Source organism: Caretta caretta, chromosome 3, assembly GCF_965140235.1.
Source record: "Caretta caretta isolate rCarCar2 chromosome 3, rCarCar1.hap1, whole genome shotgun sequence".
NCBI classification, from domain to species: domain Eukaryota; kingdom Metazoa; phylum Chordata; order Testudines; family Cheloniidae; genus Caretta; species Caretta caretta.
Genome location: NC_134208.1, coordinates 118,425,190 through 118,442,069, shown reverse-complemented (window position 1 = coordinate 118,442,069; position 16,880 = coordinate 118,425,190). Strand labels below are relative to the sequence as shown.

General features: G+C 38.0%; 1 protein-coding gene across 1 annotated transcript in view; it reads right to left on the bottom strand.

Moving 5' to 3' along the window:
- The window catches only part of SCAF8 (SR-related CTD associated factor 8), an 85,910-nt gene that overhangs the window by 46,838 nt on the left and 22,192 nt on the right, over positions 1-16,880 (bottom strand). Inside the window, 4 exon segments of the mRNA XM_048844182.2 lie at positions 867-1,023; positions 2,919-3,080; positions 13,472-13,516; positions 15,786-15,869. Coding sequence (XP_048700139.2) covers positions 867-1,023; positions 2,919-3,080; positions 13,472-13,516; positions 15,786-15,869 — 448 coding nt within the window.

The window sequence follows — 16,880 nt, the reverse complement described above, 5'->3', positions numbered from 1 at the left end:
GTTGCCAAAATTTTTAAGAAAGTCAAATACTGAAGTGGAAGTCACTGGCTAAGTACCTGCAACTAGAGTTTGAAGAAGTGCTAAACCAAATTTTAACAGCAGAAGCCTCTTTTGCAGGTGGAGAGAGAATATTTTCTTCATTTCAGTTTATTCAACTAGTTCAGTTCAATGACTAGTTCATTCAAAGTTAAGAAACTGAATGGTAGTTGAAAAAACAGGAAAGCTTGCTTTCCTCTTCCAATCTATGAACAAAAATATCCCTCGGCCTGCGCCGCTTCACGCAGCTCCCATTGGCCTGGGACGGTGAACCGCGGCCACTGGGAGCTGCAATCAGCTGAACCTGCAGATATGCAGGTAAACAAACTGTCCCTGGAGGGCCACGTGCCAAAGGTTACCGATCCCTGGTCTATATTATATTGCAATTCAACATTTTAATGAGAATCTACTCTTCGCTAGGAAAATAACTTAGAAGTACAAATGCAAAACAAGAATGAAATTGATTATTTAAATCACGACTAAAATCAGTAATTTAAATTTCTCTGATTTAAACAAATGCTCCCTTGGACAAACTGCATATTACAAATAAAGAAAGCATGTGTATTTGGGAAGTAAATGTAACTGGCCTGACCACTTTCTATTTATGGTACTTCCCTGACCTACATGCTGGTTAGTTATTAGTAGATCAACTTTCATCTTTCAAACCATTCAATTTAGTTTTAATACTTTCCTGAAGGCTAGTGAAAATTTTGGTCCAATTTCAAGCATGTCAAGTTGGCAAATGTTGATAGCCGAACAGAAAATTCTGTTCCAAAAGTTGAAGCAAGCTTTCTAATTCACTGAGAGACTTATATCCCATTTTCCTTTACCTGGTGTATTGTTGCTCATAGCAGCTGTTGTACTGGGCAAAACTGGAGTCAAAACTGGAGGAGGAATTCCTGCTGCCATATCCAGGAGAGGCTGAATAATTTCACTCTTGAATACATTATTCTTCTGCCACAAATTTAGCACTCTAACAATTTTACTCTAAAGGAAAGATAGGACAACAAAAGGATTAAAGCTAGAAAACTATATGATGACTATCATGTTTGATACTGTCAATTTATGAAGGTAGAAAGTCTTGCATATTTAGAAGCATACTAGAAAAGTATTAGTTTGGCTTCTCCAAATTCTGTACTATTATTCTTGGGGGATAACACTAGAAAATAATCTTAAGGGAATAATTTAAGAGTTATTGACACTTAAAAACAAGAAATCTTTCCTCCCCTCCTAGCATTTTAATACAAGCACATATTAAACATGGCTCAAATGTATCTACTTCTGAGCACCAGCATCATTTTTGTCCACTGAAATGTGCACAACTCAGAATAATTACAGTTACCTACTGCTGCTGAGACAGCAGAAGGAGCCCAAAACTGTGTGTGTAAGTCATGCTAGAGGCTATTTTTAAAATGTAATTTTGTTGATGAAGTAGTGTATTTTAAAGTATTAATCTGGAAGAGCTTTCACACCGAATTACAATAATTAGACAGTATTGCAATAATATAGATGAACTTTGGACTTAGATGTCAGTTTCCTTTAACACTCTGCAAGAAACTGTGAAAATAGTCTCAGCAATTTCATAAAGAGAATTGTGATGTCAATTTAACTAGCTCATTTTAAATCAACTTAAGCTTACAAAAGGTGCTTCCATCCTAAACCTGTTTTGAGTTGCTCTTAGCTCTCCAAAACCTTCAATTATCATGCTGAAATTTTCTGTGTTTTAATTCTGCCCAAAGGTGATTTATTTTTGAAAGTTTGAACAAAACTACATTTAGCAATTTTTAAAAAACAAAGTGACTTGGAGTTGGGAGCAAGGAAAGAGGAGAAAAGAGTCATTTTCCATGTTATAAAACCATGTTCTCACAGCCTTCTAATGAACAACTCTAGCACAGAAATTTCAGGAGATAGAAAGTTGAATATGGTACAGAAATAGCCTTCCTTGAATGCTTTTGTGTGTTCCCAGGAAAACTGCTTTTGATTTGTCAACATTCTATTGAGCATACACAAAAAGTGTATTTTTAATCAACACCTACATAAGAGTGGAAGATTCCTTTTCTGGGGCAGAGCTGGCTGTGCCTCCTGTTAGTCTTCCCTACCTCCCACCTGCGTAGGGACATTCTGGCAGTGACCCTGGCTCGTTGGAAAGGCCCCAAAAGAACTGTTCCATATAGTGAAAGTTAGAACTGTTCAGTCCCTGGCTATCCTCACAATCAAAGGAGTGGAAAGGTAGCTTAAAACAACAACTTTACCGTCTCCCCGTCAGCTCTGCCAAACATAAAATTGGCATAAGGATTCCGCCACAAATAAAAGTTGTACTTTCTTTCCAAGGTATTTCATATAATTCACAATTCAAGACTATACTAATTTTACCAATACAATTTTTTCATACTGGATACCAACAATTTGGAAAGTGTTCTGCATTGCTGCTGCTCTCTCTTCCAATTCTGAACCAAAATGTGTTGGCTCATCCTGAGAATACATATCCAATCACCTCCTCCGATACACCTTGTAGAAACTTCCTATCTACTGTCCTCACAATAGGCGGGGGGGGAGGGGGGAAGACGACGGACGGACGACATTCCTTTGCAGTACACTTCTACATAGATCTTGCTCTCTCTTCTCATATAGACACCTCATTTCAACCAGTTGTCTCTCTTCACAAGCACCTTAGGTAGAAGTGCCCCTGGATCTAATTGGAGAGTGTTCTCCCTCAGACCACATATACTTTCAGATTATTTTAAAAATTTCCTTAAGAAGAGTTATATGGGTTACAATTAGGTCTGCTAAAATAAAACACTAATGTCGTCAAACCTTTTTAATTTTCTTTGAAAAAAAGAAATTCTAATAATTGTGTTAGTTTTAGAAGAAACAAGACATACCTTGTCATCCCCAGGACAACGGTATAAATTCTGGAAAGTGCTGATGATATTATTGCTGAATCTAGGAGCAAACACATCCTTCTCTTGCCCAAACTGATGCCGGGACTGTCGCACAATAGAGTCAATGACATAGAGACCAGGCACCTTGTATTCTGGTTTGCACTACACAAAGAAGATAGTTTAAAAATAATGTATAACTGAAAAAGAACAAAATCACATAGTTAAGAGCCCAAGGACAGAAAATATCAACAAAATCTCATGACTAGATTTTTCCACTCCTTACATTTTATAAATTGACTTACCAGTACAAGTAAATGCTTGTGATGGTGCACAATAATTTTTAATTAGTCAAAGTTCTATGGATATCAATCTCATAACAATTAAACTTTAAATATATATACTATTTTTTAAAAAGGCATTTTATATCTAAGTCTGCACTGTATATATACATGATAAATGTGAAGCCATCTCAATTATTACAGCCTCGTTCAAATTTTCAGCTCATAGTACTTATATGCAGCATGCTGCATATCAAATTTCACATCATTCCAAAAAAACTGGACTTATAATCAAACTAAAACAAGTTTAGAAATGTAATGCTCTTGTACCTTGGTCAAATAAAAAGCACTGCACTAATGACCAGGGAGAAAGAATCTCAACAAAGGGAGTTGGGGGCTGGATGTTAGTAAGCTTCTCTATATTTTTTTCTTTTTATCAATCACTCACTCAAAACACTGGCTCACTGGAAGTCCCTGTAAGCAATATGACAAACCTTCATCCGAAATAGCAAATTATTAACTATTTCTGTCTCTAAACACTCATACGCTTATTTACTTGAGATGACACCAATTGTAAACATTTTAAAACTCTGGGAAAATTTGAAACTTATATTATATACAAATGGTGTAGTACCTATAAGATCACTAATGCATAAAATACAATCCTAGTTACAAAGGAAACTTTACACAGGAGAAATTACTCCCAAGGTCTTGTGAATGCACAAAGCTGAACCACTGTAACTAAAATCAGTTTAAAGACAGATTTAGTTAAACTGGTGCAAACCTTTGTGCAGCCACTCTTATATCAGTACATCTTGCATCTGTACATTTACTGATCCAACCTAAAACAGGTTTTAACTTGATTTAAGAGAGTCTCACAGGCATTTATGCTTGTTTAGCTAAATCAGTTTAAACACACAACTTTAAACTTGTGCAACTAAGTGCACAGACCAAGCCTAAGAAATAAATGAAACCTAAGACAGTTCATAAAATATTCTCAATTATATTTTGTATTGGTTGCAATTAGAATCTTAAACACAATAATGCAACTTTCCTATCATTAGAGTCACAGAAATAAGAGACAGAAAACATCTTCTAGTCTGTATCTCTACATTTCCTAGCAATTTGGACAGTCCAGTTTTAAAAGTCCCAAGTTATTGCTGATCCCACTATTTCCCCAGGAAAAGTGGTCCACAACCTAATAGTACTCATCATCAAGACGTTTTTCTGGATATTCATCTTAATTTTTCCATTTGTTTTCTTCCATTTGTAACCCAGTATATAATATCATATAATTAATTCCTTCCTCTCCTTGGTGTTTACAACCTTGAATACTTATCTTGAATACCAAGATCTTTGTTTTGTTCTTCAGTCATTGCTTAAACCAGCTCTATGTATTTAGATTTTCTAATCTTTCCTTAAATCTCAACTGCTGCAGCCTCCTATCACTTTTGTGGTTCTTCTCTGGAATCCCTCTAAACTGTCAGCAACATGATGCCATAAGCAATATTTCAGGAGTGTTTGCACAGAAGCTGTATGGATAGGTGTGGTTACCTTCTTGGCTCATGCAGCCCATAAACATATGTATAGCACATTGTAAACTCGTGTTTCAGAGTAACAGCCGTGTTAGTCTGTCTTTGCAAAAAGAAAAGGAGTACTTGTGGCACCTTAGAGACTAACAAATTTATTTGAGCATGAGCTTTCGTGAGCTACAGCTCACTTCATTGGATGCAAAAGCTCACGCTGAAATAAATTGGTTAGTCTCTAAGGTGCCACAAGTACTCCTTTACTTATTGTAAACTCATGTGTCTAATATGCTGCCCAGTCTCAGCGCTAAGTCTTTCAGCATTATCTCTTACCTGGTTTCTCACTTGTACTAATTATCTAAGGGATAAAGGAGTTCAGGAGAGCTGGCAGTTTCGCAAGGAGACAATATTAACGGCAATACTGCAAATTATCCCAATGCAACGGAAAGATAGAAAGAGTAATAAGCCAACATGGCTTCATCATGAGCTCTTAGTGACCTGAAAAACAAAATGGAATCCTACAAAAAAAAGAAACATGGACGAATTGCTAAGGAGGAGTACAAAAGAACAGCACGCACAAGCATGTAGGAACAAAATCAGAAAGGCTAAGGCACGAAATGAGTTACACTTAGCAAGGGACATAAAAGGCAATAAGAACAGGTTCTATAAGTATGTTAGGAGTATGATAAAGAAGGAGGAAAGTGTAGGTATAGTTAGTGGGGAAAGAGCACTAAATTGATGACATCAAGAAGGCTGAGATGTTTAATGCCTATTTTTCTTCAATCTTCACTAAAAAACATTAATAGTAACCAGATACTCAACACAATTAATTAACAAGGGGGAAGGACCACAAGCCAAAACATGGAAAGAACAGATTAAAGAATATTTTGGTAAGTTAGATGTATTTAAGTGAGTAAAATTCATCCGAGGGTACTTAAGAGATTAGTTGAAGTCATCTCAGAACCATGAGCAATTATCTTTGAGAACTCAAGAAGCACGGGTGAGGTCCCAGAAAATTGGAAAAGGGACAATCACAGTACCTATCTTTTGAAAGGGGAACAGAGAGGACCCAGGGAATTATAAACCAATCAGCCTAACTTCAACACCTGAAAAAATACTGGAACAAATCATTAAAAACAATTAATTTGTAAACACCTAGAGGATAATAGAGTTACAATGAATAATCAGCATGTATTGGTCAAGAACAAATCATGCCAAACCAACCTAATTTCCTTCTCTGACAGGGTTACTAGCCTAGTGGATAGGGGAGGAAGCAGAAGTGATATATCTCGATTTTAGTAAGGCTTTTGACATAGTCCCACATAACATTCTCATAAGCAAAGTAGGAAAACATGATCTAGATGAAATTACTACAAGATGGGTGCACAACTGGTTAAAGAATGAACTGAAATAGTAGTTATCCATCTATGAATGGTTTGCTATCAAATTGGGAGGATATATGTAGCAGAATCCCGCTGGGGTCAGTCCTGGGTCCAGTATTCAATATTTTCATTAATGACTTGGATAATGGAGTGGAGAGTAAGATTATAAAGCCTGCGGATGACAGCAAGCTGGGAGGGGTTGCAAGCACTTCGGAGGACAGGATTAGAATTCACAATGACCTTCATAAACTAAGAGAATTGGACTGAAATCAACAAGATGAAATTCAGTAAAGACAAGCAAAGGACTATACTTAGGAAGTAAAAATTAAATGCATAACTACAACATGGGGGATAACTAGCTAAGTGGCAGCACTGCTAAAAAGGATCTGGCGGGTTATAGAGGATCACAAATTGAATGGGTCAATAATGTGATGCAGTTGCAAAAAAGGATGATGTCATTCTGGGATGTAGTCACAGGAGTGTTGTATATAAGGGCTCGTCTACACTAGAAAATTAGATCGGTATAACTATGTTGCTCGGGGACCTGAAAAATCCACCCCCCTGAATAATGCAATTAAACTGACCTAACCCCTGGTGTAGAAAGCGATAAGTAAACGGGAGAATTCTCCTACTGACCTAGCTACTGCCTCCTGGGGAGGTGCATTACCTATGCTGACATAAAAAGCACTCCCATCAGCATAGGTAGTGTCTTCACTGAAGCAGTGCCGCTGCAGCATTTTAAGTGTAGACAAGTCCAAAGAGTCAGGAGGTAATTGTCCTGCTCTACTCTATACAAGTGAGGTATCAGCTGGAGTGCTGTGTCCAAATTTAGCACTACACTTTAGGAAATATGTGGGTATATCCAGGGAAGAGCAACAAAAATGATTAAAGGTTTAGAAAACACGACCTATGAAGAACAGTTAAGAAAACTTAGCATGTTCACTCTTAAGAAAAGAAGCATGAATGGGAACGGGGCTGGAGTGTAAATTCCCAGGGATTGCAGGGTGGATCTTGAGTCCTTTAGAGAACAGAGATGCGTCTGTCTTTTCATTAAAAAGGCTGGACTCATCGAAGGGGAGGTCTTGGATAGTATTTTGGACCTCTCTAGGGAAGCCCAATGATTGAAGCCACAAGCTCCTTCGCATGTCCAGTGCTGTGGCTAAAGATCTGGATGCTGTATCTGCAGTATCTACCGCAGCCTGAAGAGCCACCTTTGCTACCAAACTCCCCTCATCCAGAGAGGACTGGAACTGGACTGAGTCTTCCATAGGTAGCTTATCTTTAAATGTCACAAGCCTAGCACAGATGTTCAAATGGTTAAAATAAAGGCCTGGTAATTAGCAATATGAAATTTGAGGTCTGCAGAGGAGAAAACCTTCCTACCTAGGAGGTCTATTCTCCCTGATTCTTTAACTGCTGCAGTAAATTTTTGGTAGTGTGACCAAGCTCTCTCCATAGCCACTTGTACCACTAACTAATTGGGGGCAGGATGAGAAAACAAGAAGTCCACACCCTTGGCCAGCACAAAATAGCATCTGTTGGCTCTTTTTGGTGTAGGGACACAAACTGCTCTGACTAGTTCTAATATGGCCTAGGTGATTGGGAGGGCCATGCTGACCAGTCCCTGTGGTTGTAAAATGCCCAGGAGTTGATGCTAAGGGTCCTGGACCTCCTCTAGCAAGATTTATAAATCTACAGCAACCCCCTGCAACAACTCCTTCTATTGGCGGTGGTCTGGGGATGATGAGGAAGCTCCTGTCCGAACTGGTTCTGGTTCTTCCTTCTCATACATCAGTAGAACCAGCTAAAGAGAAGGGGAGGAGTGACATGATTCCTGAGAGAGCCCAAGCGTGATCTTCGACATGATGAAGTACCAGACCAGGCCACATGGACTGTTCAAGCAGGTGCTGCTTAAGGCGAAGGTCCTAAACCACCAGTGTTCTTTTCTTGAGCAATCTGCAGATTGAACAATGCTTTTTGAGGTGGCTCTTGCTACGACAAAGAAGGTACAGCGTATAGGGATTGCTTCTCCGCACAGAGGACAATATTTAAACCCCAGTGAGGGTACCACCAGGGGAACAGACCACTACAACTAACTAGGGCTGTCGATTAATCACAATTAACCCATGCAATTAATTCAAAAAAATTAATTGCTATTAATCGCAGTTTTAATCGCACTGTTAAACAGAATACCAATTGAAATTTATTAAATATTTTCGGATGTTTTTCTACATTTTCAAATTTATTGATTTCAATTACAACACAGAATACAAAGTGTACAGTGCTCACTTTATATTACTTTTGATTCCAAATATTTGCACTGTAAATATAACAAAAGAAACAGTATTTTTCAATTCACCTCATATTAGCACTGTTGTATAATCTCTTTATCTAAAAGTGCAACATACAAATGTAGATTTTTTTGTTGTTACATAACTGCACTGAAAAACAAAATGTAAAACTTTAGAGCCTACTACTCCATTCTGTCCTACTTCTTGTGCAGCCAATCAGTAAGAGAAACAAGTTTGTTTACATTTATGGGAGATAATGCTGCCTGCTTATTTACAATGTCACCTGAAAGCGAGAACAGACATTTGCATGGCACTTTTGTAGCTGGCGTTGCAAGGTATTTATGTGCCAGATATGCTCCACATTCGTATGCCGCTTCATGCTTCGACCAGCATTCCAGAGGACATGCTTCCATACTGATAATGTTCATTAAAAAAACTGCGTTAATTAAATTTGTGACTGAACTCCTTGGAAGAGAATTGTATGTCTCCTGCTCCATGGTTTTACCTGCATTCTGCCATATATTTTGTAATATGGTAGTCTCAAAGGACAACCTCACATATATTGTTTGATTTAAGAACGCTTTCACTGCAGATATGACAAAAAAACAAAGAAGGTTCCAATATCAGATTTCTAAAGATAGTCGCAATGTTAGACCCAAGGTTTAAGAATCTGAAGTGCCCTCCAAAATCTGAGGGACAGGGTGTGGAGAATGCTTTCAGAAATCTTAAAAGAGCAACACTCTGACACAAACTACAGAACCCAAGCCACCAAAAAAGAAAATCAATTTCTGTTGGTGGCATCTGACTCAGATGACAAAAATGAACATGCATCATGAACCACACTACTTTGGATTGTTATCAAGCAGAATCCATCATCAGCATGGACGCATGTCCTCTGGAATGGTGGTTGAAGCATGAAGGGACGTATGAATCTTTAGCGCATCTCGCACGTAAATATCTTGAGACCCCAGCTACAACAATGGCATGCAAATGCCTGTTCTCGCTTTCAGGTGACACTGTAAACAAGAAGCAGGCAGCATTATCTCCGCAAATGTAAACAAACTTGTTTGCCTGAGCAACTATCTGAACAAGAAGTAGGACTGAGTGCACTTGTAGGCGCTAAAGTTTTACATTGTTTTATTTTTGAATGCAGTTTTTTTTGGTACATAATTCTACATTTGTAAGTTCAACTTTCATAATAAAGAATTGCACTACAGTATGTATTAGGTGAATTGAAAAATACTATTTCATTGTTTTTTACAGTGCAAATATTTGTAATCAAAAATAAATACAGTGAGCACTGTACACTTTGTACTGTTATAACTGAAATCAATATATTTGAAAAAGTAGAAAACATCCAAAAATATTTAAATAAATGGTATTCTAGTATTGTTTAACAGTGCGATTAATTGCACAATTAATTTTTTTAATAGCTTGACAGCCCTACAACTAATACTAACATTAACTACTAACTACATACAACAAGAACTAGACTAAGACTATTTGTGAGGTGACAACCACACAGATCTCTGACTCCAGCCATGGGCAAAATGATGGAACTGAGAGGGATTTGGGTGGCGCTGCCTCACATAGCCAGCAGAGGAGCCACAGCCACGAGGGGGGAGTGCCGCCTCTCTACGTGTACTGCTTGGCAAAATTTCCAGCTCCGGTGTGCTGGGTGTGCACACACCTAAGTGGAATACACATCTGCATCTATTCAAAGAAGAACTTGCAGAAGCAAGGAAGAATGTTCCAACAACCATTGTGGGCGGTAAGAAGAAACAGAGGTCGAAGGGGAGGCTCCGCCCTATACACCATCGCACAGCAGCATGAGGCAGCAGAGAACACATACGCTGCCTTGATGGGTACCGCTGAGGTAAAATTCTCCAGCAACAGTTCGCTGGGTGTGTGCACACAACTGAAATGGATGTGTATTTCAAAATATTCCCATTAAAATATCATTAGCTTAGCATTCAGGTGAATAAATAGGTGTACCTATCACCAATGCAAATCATAAAAAGCAAGGAAATAAGATACAAGTCATCCAAACATCCAATGTACACTACATCCATTAATTCCCGCGTCTCACCTCAACTATCTCTCGTCCACTACCTAGATCCCACATATTTCCATCCTTATCCTGAACTACCATCAGGCATCCTTAACTTCTAACTACGTTTACCAATAAGTACATGTTTCTGCTCTTGATACAAGGTTAGTACCGCTTTCATAAATTATACTATGCATAGTTCTGTTTGTGGTTTTATAATACTGTGTGTAATCAAGTGACATTTAGTGTCACACTGTTAACTATTGCTATGAGAGGTTTTTCTATAATGTTTATGAAAACTTTCATCAGTTTTTTTTAATTAATTACTTTATAAGAATTACAAATTTGAAATTGACATGTGCGCACATTGGTGTATTATGTTTACCAGTCTGAGGCTGTATATCAGTTGTTCAGGATTTGAGTAGAATAAGCCTTAACTCCTGTTGCCCACACTCAATCCCAGTCTCTGTTGCTTCTCGCCTTCTGGTCCTGTTTCTAATCCGTATATTAACAGTCACACTGAACAACACCATGTTTAAAACCAACTCCACCTTAGGAAACTAAGGTATCCAAAAAATACCTATGACTAATAGGGTTAAGGACAATAAGAAGGAATTTTTAAATATATCAGGAACAAAAGGAATACTAGAAATGGTATATGACCATTACTAGATGAAGACTGTAAAATTTTTAATAATGATGCAGTAGCGGCAGAAGCGTTCAATAAATATTTATGTATCTGAAATAAAGCTGGACAGTGTATCTATTACATGCATTAGACTCTGAGTTCCCTCGAGAAGAGACCACCCTTACAGTTGGAAAGTACCTGGCATATAGCAGCTACTGCCATAAATAAATTACTACTAATAATAATTCATGTCACACAATGACAAGAGAGTCTCTTTTCAAACAGAAACTAAGGAGGATGCTAAAAAGCATCCATTTAAAAAAAAACAACACTTTTTTTTTAAGTTATCAGGTCTGGGTAACTTGTATCCAAGAATTTTAAGAGAGTTGGCTGAGCACCTTTTGGAACATTTGAGTACATTTTTATTAAATCTTGGAAAAGCAGAGAAGAGTCAGAGAACTGGAAGAAAGCCAAAGCTGTGCCAGTATTTAAATAAAGGTAAACTGAATCTCCTGGGTAAATATAGGACAATTAGCCTGACATGGATTTCAGGCAAAATAATGGAATGGCTGACGACTTTAATCAAAATAAGTCTCCTCAAATTAATTTAATATAATTTGTTGATAAGATTACGCATCTGGTAACTGCTGATGTGATATACTTTAAACTTCTATAAGATGTATGACTTCGTAGTGCACAATATTCTGATTTAAAATTTAGTACTATGCAAAATCAATACGAGCACATACGAAATTAAATAAAAACAGAGATGGAGCTCAAAATGCAATTGTTAATGGGGAATCATCAAGGGAGTTATTTCAATTGGAATCCTGGCAGTGGTGGTTCTCAGTGCAACGTTATTCAATAACCTGTTAATGATCTGGACGAAAATATTAAATCAGTAATGATAAAGTCTGCAAATGGCATATAAGGTAGGGTTGTAAGGAATGACAAGGACATGTCACTGATACAAGGAGAGAAATGGATTGCTTTGTAAACTGAACATAATGAAAAAATAAACATTTTAACACAGCCAACGTAAGGTCTTATGCATCTAAGGGGTGTCTACATGAGGACATGAGTGCAGTATGAGGTGGACTTTGAATTTAAAGCCCAATAGCTATACCACACTAACTCCACACATGACGCTGTAATACAGGGGTCGGCAACCTTTCAGAAGCGGTGTGCCGAGTCTTCATTTATTCACTCTAATTTAAGGTTTCGTGTGCCAGTAATACATTTTAACATTTTTAGAATGTCTCTTTCTATAAGTCTTTAATATATAACTAAACTATTGTTGTATGTAAAGTAAATAAGGTTTTTAAAATGTTTAAGAAGCTTCATTTAAAATTAAATGCAGAGTCCACTGGACCGGTGGTCAGGACCCGGGCAGTGGGAGTGCCACTGAAAATCAGCTCGAGTGTCACCTTTGGCAAGCGTGCCATAGGTTGCCTACCCCTGCTCTCATACTACACTGAGAGTACCGTTGTTAAATTTAGTATAGTCCACAAGAATGACTTGTGCTCTGGAAAACATGCCTTATAATGAGAGACTTTATGAGCTTAATATACTTATTAGAGAAGGTTAAGAGGTAATTTGATCACAATGCATATCTATCAGGCAGAAGATATCTTAGACTACAAAGTTCTCATGATTTAGACAAAGGCATAACAAGAGCCAACAACAGAAACCTGACTATAGAAAAATTCAACCTGGGACTAAGATGAAAATTTTTAACAGTAGGGTAATTAACCATTGGAAAAGTTTACCAACTGATGCAGTAAATTCTCCAGCACTTGGAATCTTTAAATCAAGATTGTATGTCTTTCTAAAAGCTCCAGTCCAAACATAAATTACTGAGTTCAATGCAGGAATCACTGAGTGAAGTTCTATGGCCTGTGTTATACAAGCCAAACTAGATGATGACAGATGTCCCTTTGTAAACTTTATAATCTATGGAAAATATTAGCAGGAAATCAAGGGAAGCTGTAATACATGAAACTCTTCTTTGTTTAAACTGACTAATTTTCAAGTTGACAGCATCCCTTTAACTCTACATGAACACACAAACAAAATTAATACCAATTCTGAAGATAACTGATCTAAAAAAGAATAGTAATACTTTAATAACCTTATCTCTGTACTCATTCAGGCAACAATTTCATCTTACATATACCACCAACTTATTTTCCAATCAAGAGAACTATCTTATTTATGCAGAATTTTTGCATGACTGATATTCCACTCAATTTTATAATTTTATATGCACACAAAATATTTATCTGTATATATACTCACACACCACAAAAAAAATCTCTTCTCATTTATATTTCAAATAGTAGAATATTAAGTCCTGGTTTATATCTGTATGTTAATACAATACGCTCAAGTTACGTACCTTTTGAATGAATTTCTCAACACTCTGTACAACGTGTTTGTAGAACTAAAAAATAAGAGATATTTTTAGAGTAGGGAACCAACAAAAATGCTTATACATATCTGACCTCCAATATTATTTGAACGTACAGTTCTGTCAACTTGACTTTAATTTCTACCGTAAATGTTTATTGCTACAGAAGTAGGAGAAAGGCAAAATTCCTGAAAAGCTACTGTTATTTTGTTGTAAGGAGCTAAAGGAAAAGTTAGACCTATTGCATATAATTCAACATACTAATATCATGCCATTGATCTATATTTTAACAACACTTTAAAATTTGCATTTCCCAATCTAAAAGAGAAAACAAGTAAACGAGGATTTTATCAAGTCTCCATTTTTTTCAAAATAAGTTATTCAGAAAAAGTTGCCCTAGTTCATTGCACTTGTTGGAACATCCTATACCAGTGAACATTTCTATCCAAATCACATTGCAAATTCGGAAACACATGGTGAGTTTCTGTGTTACACCTCCAGGGGTTGCAATCCAGAATGCACCACTTGGGGGGGGGGGCGGCAAAGGCGGCAGCTTCTCTAATTTATGGCTGCCTCCTGACTTTCGTACACAGGCAGCTCTGCAGCCCAGAGCAACCAAGAACTCTGTAATGCTCAGTGTGTGACAGAGATTCCCCCTCTGCTCATACTTAGAGTTATAAAAGAGTTCGAAGTCCATTACAAAATATGGATTTCCATGTGGTATAACACAAACAACGATAGTGGGTTGCTATTGTTATGCTGCTGTTTTTTAATTATAACATTACTTTTTATTATATCATTTGGCATTAATTATGTGCTCTTCTTCAGGTGTAGGAAACGCACTCAGAGAAAAGTCATATTTCCCAGACCTGAAGAAGAGCTCTGTGTAAGCTGGAAAGCTTGTCTCTCTCACCAATACAAGTTGATCCAAAAAAAGATGCTACCTAACCCACCAGGTCCCTCAAGTATTATTATTACTAACCACTTAGTTCAGCAGCTATTATGTGGTGCATCACACAAACTGCTGTTTGATCAAATTTTGCAGCAATTCTGGTACACTGCAAACCATACTTTACATAGCGCTCTTACTTATTCCTCAATCTCCACCTGTTCATTCCATTCCCCTGCTGTCATGCCACTACCTCCCTCTGATTGCCTAACTCCCTAGTTCAGGTGCCAGTAATTTCCCTGACACCAAAACACCTCAGAATACTCAGAGTAAAAATATAGGTGCCAAGGCTTAATGTCTCCCTTGCTTTTATACTCTCTCATATTTTTTTCTCCTATTTTCCATTCTTTCAACTGCATAACCTGCGTCTTTTCCTCCATTTTTCAACGCTGTTTTCTAATTTTTTTTTCATTTAGGGATGTAAAATCTTATTCATATACTAACAGGTCTATAATTTGTATTCAATGAACATGAAAAATAAAACCCCACAAATGCTGAATACTGTGCCACACCACAAAGTATTTTAGAATTCTATGACCATAAAAAAAGAGGGTATAATTGTGACTATTACACAACCTTAAAGTGCACTTCTATTCAGGGGTGCTGGAACAATTTAAATAATGGAGGTGCTGAGATCCACTGAACCAAACTGTAAACTTTTTATATAATGGAAACTACTTCAAGCCAGGTGGTGCAGCACCTAGGCTTCTATTCTGAAAATATAAAGATGGCTTTGTGGGTTTTGATCTTTATTGTATTTCACTCATTCCAGAGCAAATTTACAATCAAAAAATAGAAAAAAAATCTTTAACTTCCAGACCTGCACACTCATGTTAGGCTCTAAGGGCTTGTCTTCACTTACCATGGATCGACACTGCAGCGATCGATCCACCAGGGATCAAATTAGCGGGTCCAGTGAAGACCCACTAAATCCACCACCGATCACTCTCCCATCAACTCTGGTACTCCTCTGGACCGACAAGCATAAGGTAAGTCGACCCAGCACAGTGTAGACACCGCAGTAAATCGAACTAAGGTATGTCAACTCCAGTTAAGTTATTCTCATAGCTGGAGTTGCATAACTTCGGTCGACTTAGCCCCGTAGTGTAGGCCTGCCCTAAGAGTCAAGCTAAGGTCTTTCTTTCTCACTTATCACCACCAGTAACAAAAAATTTTAAGCCAAAACTGTCAGCTAAACCTGTAAAATCCCCATTACTTATCATACCTGCCCATAACTTGGAGAAGAAATACAGAACGAAAAAAAGTTATTAGCAAATTCTGCATTTTATCAGGTTATTTAAGAAGTAAAAATAACAGTAACTGAAGGGAAATAAAAAACAGTCAATTCCTTACCTTTATAGCCTTGATTGCTGCCTTAGTGATCTGTGTCATTTTAGCCTTAGAAATAGGTGGTTTGTATTCATTTAGCGAGTACAACTGGGGGAAAAAAAGGCAAGAGCTTTGTAAGAAGAAAGGAAAGATTTCACCAATCTCAGTGGGAAGTTAATGTTGAACATATATGCCTGTGCGCATTCCACACTCACCCTGAAGGGGTTAACATAGGCCAGATAGGCCAATTAACCTATTAGGCTGCAATGGGATGGGGGAGAGGGGGGAGGAGGGAGACATTTAGGCTGAAAGGAAAGACCTAACCAAGGGAGGCTCACCTGTGCAGGAGCAGACAGCTCATCTATAAAGTGAGGGAGCTAGTAGCAGAAAGTCACTTTCTCTGGGAGGAGGGAGAGAAAGGGATTTGGAACCAAAAAGAGGGGTTTGGCTAGAAGAATGGACAATGTGAGCCTGGAATACGTAAGGTAGAAACTAGTCCAGGGGAGCGGCAGGAAGGTTTATGGTTGTCCAGATCCTCGCTGCTAGATACAGAGCCCTGGATCGGAACCCTGAGTAGAGGGCAGGTCTGGGTTCACTTTGTGCCACTCACTCAGTGATCGGTACAATCTGGGCAGAGAACTTGGAGGCTGTCTGGGACCATGCATTCAACCCATGGAGGGAGTGGCCCAGCCAGGACAGACAATGTAACGACCACCTGGGACTGTGAGGAAGCTGCTGACAGTACACTGTAAGGGGAGGACTACTGTGACTTGGCTGGAGGGCTAAACCATGAAGATGAGGCAAGACAGCTCCTGAGGAGCAAGAGAGGAACTACAAGAAGGGGACATCAGGCTGAAAGAGCTAATCCCCAGAGCAGCCAGAAGGATGTGCCACACAGCAGTGAGTAAAGCATCCAGTTAAAGCCTCATATCATATCATATAGTTAAATTTCAAATAATTTAGGCATGCAATTGTATGCCTCAATTGAGCATGCAGTTATGCAATTTAATCAGGTAACTGCATATACAGTGAATCATGCTTCACTGAGTGATACTATATTCAATAGTAACTTTAATAACTAGAACATTGTCAGTAGTGATCCAACAAAACAGGGCTCAT